General features: G+C 36.7%; 2 protein-coding genes across 2 annotated transcripts; one reads left to right on the top strand and one right to left on the bottom strand.

The window, feature by feature from the left end:
• Nucleotides 1–2825: 2825 nt before the first annotated feature.
• Nucleotides 2826–4010, bottom strand: LOC122611035 (protein ALP1-like). The gene has a single exon (XM_043783987.1). It carries the CDS (start codon nt 4008–4010, stop codon nt 2826–2828), a length of 1185 nt encoding a protein of 394 aa, XP_043639922.1.
• A 614-nt stretch (nt 4011–4624) lies between these two features.
• On the top strand, nt 4625–8587 carry LOC122578894 (BTB/POZ domain-containing protein At1g63850-like). The gene is made up of 2 exons (XM_043750943.1): nt 4625–5849; nt 7112–8587. Exons 1-2 carry the CDS (start codon nt 4866–4868, stop codon nt 8042–8044), a joined length of 1917 nt encoding a protein of 638 aa, XP_043606878.1. The 5' UTR covers nt 4625–4865; the 3' UTR covers nt 8045–8587.
• The last annotated feature ends 751 nt before the right edge of the window (nt 8588–9338 follow it).

Genomic DNA, 9338 nt, shown 5'->3' with positions numbered 1-9338 from the left:
GTATATAAAGTATCGGTGTCGGGTGTCGGACATCGCCGGTAGACGGTAAAACCACCCCGGTCGATAACTGGAGTACGTGTTAATCGGTGTTTCAACACCGATGAAAACGAACATTAATATTGGGTGGCTTAAAAATTTTAATCAAACAAATACTAAAATATTTCGAATTTAATCTAATAAAGACTAAAATACTAGACTCAAGTTGCATGTAAAGAAAAGTAATTGAACCGATTTGTTTTGCTTCATTTACTGATCTAGCTCACATGTGACACATAATTTTAAATTACAAGCTAGCTTTTCAAAAGCATATACGAGTAATTGTCAAAAGCAAAAGTTGTTGGCATCATTATTCCAAGAACATGCAGCAACATCTCTTGTAGTCATTTCTTGAGAAAATGTTATTTTGTCTTGATTATGTCCTTTTTTTCATTAAGATGACCTCTTTTTATTTTCTAACAATTCTTAACTAAAGTAAAATATCGATGTGGTAAAGTTAAGCAATCATGTTGCAAACCCGACCAACTAAAACCATCACCGTGTTGTTGGCGTGGTTTTCTTCAAGCGACTAAGATCATGACGAAAGGGAATTGAAGTGCTAATATATTGCAATCTATTTCCTTTCAGTTCATGCGTCCAAAATTCTGTATGATTGTCAAAAACGCTAGTATGATTTTGGATGTCTCGATAAAACGTGAATTTTTAGGTTTTTTTTTAATTATTTGGGTTATTTACAGGCAGGAATGCTAGTTTTTTTTATATATATATTTTTTATTATTCAGATATGTGTGCGTGGCTTAATCTTGGTATCTTGTGGTTGTTTTGAACATTTCTTTGAACCCGGTATCTCTTGTAAATAGGTTCAGGATCATAACCATTATGCCACATTCGTGAGATTGTTTAACGTTTTCAATATAATCTTATTTAGTCATCCAACTAGGGTATTTGTGGTCCGGTTTGGTCTGGATTTGACTAAATTTCAAACCAAACCGACATATCCGGTTTAAACATATATCAAACCAAATTAGATCAAGTATGTTGTCTAACCGGACCAAACCAAACCATGTAAGCTGGTCCAGTTTGGTCGGTTCTACGGCTTCGAGTTAATTTTTCTTTCTTTTTATCTCCATATAATTATATGTATATTACATATAACTTTTTTCTTTTATCACACAACTATAATCCTAATACTAATAAAATCATTAAAAAAGTTGCTAATAGATTGTTCTTTATACTTACAACATCATTTTGTATCTTTTAATGGAAAAATTATGGAGCAATGAAGATAAAAAAAAAATAAAACGGTATATTAAAAATAAACTAAGATGAAAGTAAAAATAAATATATTGTATAAATAAATAGATGCTTATTAACATATATTGTTTATCTTAATATCTAGTAGATATTTACAAAATATGTGAACAAAAATATCTCATAATCTATTGCACATGTTGTTAAAATATGTAAATGTTAAATATCTCCGGTAACTTCGAGATATATGTGAAATCTTATATATATATATATACATATTTTTTGATCCGGTCCGGTTTTGACGGTTTGCTTTTTTCTCAAACTGTGATCGGACCAAGGATCCCAGTTTTTTTAAACTTAAACCGCCGAACCAAATTTTAGCAACTCAATCCGACCAAACCAATCGAAGTGCGCCGGTTTGGTCTGATTTTGACGGTTTGATGAACACCCATACATCAAAGATTTTGTAATTGAAATATGATATGAGCATTCACGATTCACTCGCTATTCACTCATTGTCCACTTGTTATTGTATAGGGCTGACTCGTTATTGGTTTATTATCAGGCGGTTCATTATTCTGATAGCAAGTGAAAGCAAATTATTGTTACTTTTGTTTATATTGTTGATTTGGTAGTTCCTATACTAGTAATGAGTTAGTTATGTATTAAAGACGTTGTAAGGACTAACATGAAGGTGGAGCGATTATGATATTTTGATTTGTCAAGCTTGGGGTAGTTATGTCCTAATCGCGTGTTTTGTTGGCGTCCTTTGGCGATTTTTTTTTGTGTTGCTTGAAATGATGTAATAAGCCTAGCTTGTATATTGGATGGCAACTAGCTAGGTAATATTTATAAAGCAACATAAAATTCAACTTAAAATTTTTATTACATGACAGGTGTAATTATTCGTTTTCCCTCCCAATCTTTTTTTTTTATTATTATTATGTCAAATATCATTATCATGTTATTAGGTTAATCATAACAATATATATATATATATAGGTCAATCATTAGGTTAATTAAATGAAAGTTTTTTTGGTTACAAAAAAACCTAGTGTATCCCGACCAACATTTTTGGTATCTTGACCATATCGCTCTAAAATAGTGTGGGCCCCCTGTCTGTAATGGTAAATCTGGTAGAGTAAAAACGGTCCCCCTGTCATTAATAGTCTGGTCGGGTTACTAAAAATATGGTCGGGATACCAGGCGCCTAAAAAAAGAAGATGCTATAGGAGATTGGCATTGAGAGTTATTTTATTTAACATGATATTGACAAAGATTAATATAGTGAGGGGGTGGGAGTGGATACCCCAACCCCAATCTCTCCAAATTTCCACATCACTATTTTCCAATAAAAACCTTCCACCTCAAACTTCCCCAATTCACCCCAAATCATCCCAAAATGGTGGCGCCACTCACCCCAACCCCAATTTCCACATCATCTTTTTTATTTCCATTTATTTTTACTTAACAAAATCACAAATTATATTAAAATTAAAAAACATACCCTTTTATTTTATTATAAAAAAAAACATTACATAATAAAAGAAACATTACACAATACAAAAAAAAAGAAACTAATCATCGACATACGCCAAATCTTGAGCCCATACGTGCTCCGTAAGATCATATCGAAGGCGATGGTGAACTTCTTCGTCTATCAACTCCGCATACACACTTTCATCGAACACCGGTTGCACTGGCGGGTCCATTATATGGACCGGTGAGATTGCCCTCTCGTTCCTCTTAATGATCATGTTGTGTAAAATAATACATGTATGAACATACTTTCCAATTTTGTCTTTCGTTTGAGGTCGAAGAGGTCGTTGAAGAATTTTCCATTTACCTTTGAGGACACCAAAAGCTCGCTCGACATCCTTTCTCGCCGCCTCTTGCAATTTCTTGAATCTTTTTTCCTTAGGGTCGGTTGGATACGGGTATGCTTTAACAAGTGTTGACCACTTGTTGTAGATCCCATCACTAAGATAGTAGCCACGTTTATAATCTCGGCCATTCACGCGGAATGAAGAGTCCGGAGCCGTTCCGTTACGCGCTGTGACATACAAATCGGATTGGTTCAACACGTTGATGTCGTTGTTCGACCCCGGGACACCGAAAAAAGCATGCCAAATCCACAAATCTTGTGACGCGGTGATTTCAAGCATAATAGTTGGACCGTTGTGGTCACCCCTCGTGTATTGCCCTCTCAAACGTCTAGGACATGCCGACCACTCGACATGTGTGTAATCGATGCTACCAAGCATCCCAGGCATATGATGTCGAAGCTCGTGGGCCTCGAAGATGCGTGCAACGTCGTTTGACGTCGGCCTGCGTAGGTTCTCTCGGTTATACAACCGAATGATGGCGTCACAAAAATAATCAAGGGTCTCACTTGCGGTTCTGGCTGCCATGCACAAGTACTCGTCATACTCGTCTGGTGCGTTACCCGTCGCGAGTTGCCTAACGGCGGATGTGCATTTCTGTATCGCCGTAAAACTTTTTCTTTTTCTTGCATCGTAACTTTCTTGGGAATACGGGAAGTTTGCTTCAATGTCGCGCACGATATCTAAAAACATGGTCTTGTCCATTCGAAACTTCTTTCGAAGGTAATCGTCTTCGTATTTTGGTTCTTGAACGAACCAATCGTTCAAAAGAGTGGCAAGAACAATTTCCCGACGTCGGTCCGTATACCGTGGAGTTTGAGGAGCACTAGAACTTGTCGTATCTTCAAGAAAGTGTAACGCGTTAAGAAAGAATTCCATAGAGCTACGTTTGATTCGTCGGGAGAGTCGCTCGAATTATCCAAATTACCGGAAGCCATATTTTTTGGTGTTGGTGTAAGAATTTAGTGATGAAAAGGTTGGGGTGTTTGAATTTTATAAAAGTGTAGTGAAAATGAGAATAGGTGTGTGTTGTTTTGGGAAGAAAAGAGTATATATATAGAGAAAGAGGTAAAAGACAAAAAATAAAAAATAAATAATAAAAAACACCCAACGGCTCCCTACCCCGCTCCCCCCTCGCCACGTGTCCAGCCACCATTCGTCCTTTTCCTGCACGCGATCCCTACACTTGTTTCTCTCTCCTCGGTCTCACTACCCCGTTTCCTTCCTTTCTTCCCCACCCCGACCCCCTGGCGGCGGTGTTCCCACGCGGGGCCGGGCTTCACCGTTCACCACCACACTTCCACTCCCACCCCTCTGATAAGATTAGATGACATGATGAGTTGGATGAGATCCATAGTAATAGTACAATACCCGTATCAGTTGTAACAACGACTTTTCTACAGAGTGACATAAGAAAAATTGATTTGAACGTTACTATTGTTGTAGTTTTATGACTGACATATACATAGTGTATGCAAACAACCATAACCTGTCAGTTATTTTCTGTCTTTCACACACAACACACCTTACACACACACACACACACACACACACACACATACACAACACCTTCTTGTATGAACCGCCATTATCATATAGAGTAACAAACAATAAATCTTGTGTTGTGTACTACTACTAAACCAGTACAACTTTAGATGCCAAATTAACCTAAAAGACAAGAAAAAAATACCACACCATTTTCATTCATTCATATTCATAAAAATAAAGTTTCCTATGGCACCTACAACTTCAAACCAACATCATCCCACCAGAAGAAAGCTTACCGCCACCTTTAGACGACGTCGTTTTAAAGAAACCACTATTTCCGCCACCGCCACTTCCCACCACAATCCTGCGGCCGTTTCACCGGAAAATACTTCCTGGTGCTGCCCTCCCGCTGTATCTTCCTACAAATCTTCGCCATCACCGCCGCCGCCGTTGTCACTAACCGCCACTAACCCACCACTCACTTCAATTCCGTCGGCGCCGGAATCTTTGAGCGAAAAGCTTCAAACTTTACAGCTGGGTTCAAATCTTAATAGAAATCCATCCATACCCACAATGTCAACCGCCACTACCACCGCCGTCGCCGCCATGTACAGAAACGACGGTAACTATCAAGAAACGTTACCATCTTCATTTACCCAATTCAACACCGCCCTGACCGCCGGACTTTTAAATACGGGATCGTCTCCGCCGCCAGCAACCTATAAAACAACCCGATCCAGCCCGACCCTCTTTGAAATGATGGCTAATGAACCGGATTCAAGGATCCCCAACAATGTCCTTAAAAGCCCCTCAGATGGTGGTCAAGTGATCCCACAATTGATGGTTGTTGACAAGCAATCTATGATGCAAAAAAGGTTGTCGGATATGTTATCATGTGGGAGCCCCGGAAACGAGTTTAATGACCCGAGTTCGAGTGATGTGAAGCTCACTTTGAGCTCGAAAGACGGGTTGAGTGTTTGTGTAAGTGTTCATAGGCAAATCTTAGCAGCTCATAGTAGATTTTTTGCAGATAAATTGTCGGATTTTAGAAAAAAAGTAATTGGACAACAATTAAGAGGTTTGATTGACAATATTAATCCTTACCTTGTTGAAATTGCTGATTGTGATGATATTGAGGTTTATGTTGAGTCGATTAGGTTGATGTATTGTAAAGATTTAAGGATGAAACTCATGAAAGATGATGTTCCTCGGGTTCTTGGTATCCTAAAGGTAATCTCCCTCAATTGTATTTTTATTGCATTATGTATTTTTTGATGTACATTATGAAAGTGATTATTTACTTTAATTTGTAATTATGCTATAGTTAATTTTATCTATAGGTTTAACTATTTTTGCAATTTTAGTTGGCATAACTACATAGATGTTGATTATAAAAATGTGATTATCGATTGTTAGTTGGCGGGTAAGAAGTGTAAAAGAGACTTGTATTAAATCTTATGAGCCCATTCGACCAACCCTGATATATATTAACAACTTCAAATGAAGAATTGCGTCAAATAAATTCATGTGTACATATTAAATGTGAACATGAGAAACGATGACGGATGACCTAATAGGAGATGTTCATTATGATACATTGATACATGAACATGGATTGATTCCTTACTAATTTGACCTTGGTCGCGTTTGTTTCACAGAATTTGATGGAATCTAATGGAATTGGAATTGAATTCCATTCCTTAGTGCGTTTGGTTGTTCAAAGAATGAGGAATCTCATTCCGTAGGAATGTAAACATTCCATCATTTGATGGAATCTCCATTCCATGGGGATGGAGGAAGGAATTTCATTCCTTCCGTTACTTGAATTCTCAAAAAATCAAAAACATTCCGTCAAATTCCATTACCTTCAGATTCCAATTCCTTCTAAAGATTCCATTCCTTCCAAAAACATTTTGTGAACCAAACGCGTTAACTAGTATAGAATCAGTAAACATGTCAAATGTTCATAACTTCATATCAATTTCCAAGAATGAATGATTTAGTCTGATTTAAAATAAAATGACAAAGTTGGTGCCTTGGACTTGACAGGATTAACAAATTTTGTAAGAATTTGGATGTACATGTTGAAAGTGATTAATAGAAAATTCTTGTGACTTCTAGTCGCAATAGTCATTTCTAGTGTTTAGTTAACCTACTGCTTATTTAGTTTTGAATAATCATTTGATTCTATATCCAACAAACTTGATCATCAAAAGTAGAGCAAAACTACTTATTTACCCTGTATATATCAATTACAGTATATCTTTATTTTTTTAAAGGTTATCAATTATATCCTAATCAAAGTCTGTTAAGCATTCAACATCTTTGTTTCTAAACATCCAGACACTATCTCCATGTTTAATTATCCGTTTTTAATCATACAATATCATATAATCACTATCAAGACAGAGATTCAAAGACCACCACCACTCATTGTTGGGTTTCAGGTGGAAAATCTTTGTAACAAGTCTTTAAATTGTATTTTAACATAGGTGTCAGCAGCAATCGGGTTTGATGCTGGGGTCTTAGCTTGTTTGGAGTATTTAGAAGCCGCTCCATGGGCTGAGGATGAGGAAGAAAAGGTTGCTTCTTTATTATCCGAGCTTCAACTTGAAGGTGATGGCGCCGTTGAAGTTTTAAAAAGGGTTTCAGTTGATATTACACCCGGGGATGAGGAAAGTCATGACAACCAAGAAGTACTTCTTAAACTTTTATATGTTGTTCTTGAAGGTAAAGATGAAAAAGCCAGAAGAGATATGAAAATTTTGATCTCAAAAATGCTTCATGAAAACTTATCTAAAATTGATTTAAAGAAAGAATCTTTGTACTCTGCTTGTGACAAATGTTTACATTTGTTAAAACACCATTTCTTGAAAGCTTCAGAAGGAGACCTCCAAGATGTGGCTCAAATCTCACGACAATCAGGTAATTTACATTGGCTTCTTGACATTTTAATCGATAGGCAAATTTCTGAGGATTTCTTGAAGTTATGGGCATCCCAAACCAAATTATCAGAAGTTCATTCAAAAGTGCCTGCCCTATATAGATATGAAATCAGTAAAGTAACAGCGCGACTCTTTGTTGGTATTGGAAAAGGTCAACTTTTGGCTTCAAAAGAGTCAAGATGCTTGCTTTTACAAACATGGTTGGCCCCTTTTTATGATGACTTCACTTGGATGAGAAGAGGGTCAAGAAATCTAGATCGTAATTTAATTGAAGAAGGGCTGAGCAATACTATTTTGACTTTGCCACTTGATTGGCAGCAAGAAATCTTGATGTCTTGGTTTGATCGGTTTTTGAATTCGGGTGATGATTGTCCAAATATACAGAGAGGGTTTGAAATTTGGTGGAAAAGGGCGTTTCGGAGAAAGCCTGAAATGCATAGAGAGTTTCAAATTACAAAGACAAATGGTGGAAACTCATGAGATTCGAGTATCATGGCTCCCCACTGTTCTTGATAACGGTGCGTTTGTTTCATCTTCTTTTTTGTTCATATAGGAAGGGTATATGAAAATTTGAATTTTCTAACTTAAGTTTACATCGGATAACAAGTTTTATTTATAAAGAAGGTAGTCACTCAACTTTATTCGTCATCGGATTATTGCCAACTTCAGTGTTCATAGTGGTTGGATAATGACCCTTGATATCAATAACAATACCAGTATGGTTCAAAATTTGTGCATGACCTTTGTAGTTGAAATGATTTGGAGCATTTAATGGGTATTTCTTATCCTCTGTTATATAGTTTAACTAATGTTTGTATTTGCTCACCTTTTATCAAAGTGTTTTCATGTAAAGGGTGGCTTTGTATCTTGTCATTTGGGATTTATAAACCATTAGGGTGTCACTGATTTTGAGATATCCAAGTGATGACATCTGGTGTTGGGGTATGCATTTAGATGTCTTGGAATCAATTCATTGTTTCTTGTCTGCACTTCATGTAATCTAACTTATTCATGTTCGACAAAGGACGTGTGTGGGGAAAAGGGGGAGGGGGTTACAGGGTGAGTTACGTTACTAGCTTTGGCGAAATTGATCCAAAAATAGTTTTCACTTGAGTTACTTTTGAATCTTATGCATTGTATCAACAAAGGATCTCTTAATTAGGAAGTGATTCTCGTGGTTCGACGTCTTCAATTTGATAATTACTAATCGTCTACCAGACCAGGTGTATATATTATCTATAAGCATAGTAGACTTCCATAATAATTTACCTTTCATCGATCAGTTATCTAATTGATTTCTTTTCACTTTTTCTTACATATTTTACTATCATTATTGAATTGGTGACTCATGGTGACACATACACCTTAAGATAGAATAAAAATTGGAAAGATTGATTATTAGGAAGGTTTGGAATTCCATGGGCGTGTAAACCCGAAACCCTACAATAATGGAACGACGGACATTAGGTTTCGTGACCTTCCAAGAAGGCCCCGAGAAGAGAGAGAGCGCTGGTGAAACATCTTGGGTTTTCAGCTTGTAAATAGTCTCATCTTGCAGTTTTCAGGTTCTATTTGGTGCTGGTTTAATATATTTACCGCTTTCCCTATAGGATTTTGACTAGTCTAAGTTTGCATTTCTTCAGCATGTACAAAGTATCCTTTTTATTTTGTGTTACGAATATACAGCTATCGACTAAACTAAGGTAGATCTAAATTCTAACCTCATCCGAAGAGGCTGTTCTAGAGTTTTTGCCAAAAACATGGCGACGTTTTG

Source organism: Erigeron canadensis, chromosome 8 (assembly GCF_010389155.1).
Source record: "Erigeron canadensis isolate Cc75 chromosome 8, C_canadensis_v1, whole genome shotgun sequence".
Classification (NCBI taxonomy): Eukaryota; Viridiplantae; Streptophyta; class Magnoliopsida; order Asterales; family Asteraceae; genus Erigeron; species Erigeron canadensis.
This window is presented reverse-complemented; position numbering and strand designations above follow the sequence as displayed.

What these genes read in the sequence shown, in the direction of transcription:
- LOC122611035 (XM_043783987.1), bottom strand. Translation starts at nt 4,010, where the DNA reads ATGGAATTCTTTCTTAACGCGTTACACTTTCTTGAAGATACGACAAGT.
- LOC122578894 (XM_043750943.1), top strand. Translation starts at nt 4,866, where the DNA reads ATGGCACCTACAACTTCAAACCAACATCATCCCACCAGAAGAAAGCTT. An exon ending in GGGTTCTTGGTATCCTAAAG is followed by an intron (nt 5,850 to 7,111) that starts GTAATCTCCCTC and finishes ATTTTAACATAG; the next exon opens with GTGTCAGCAGCAATCGGGTT.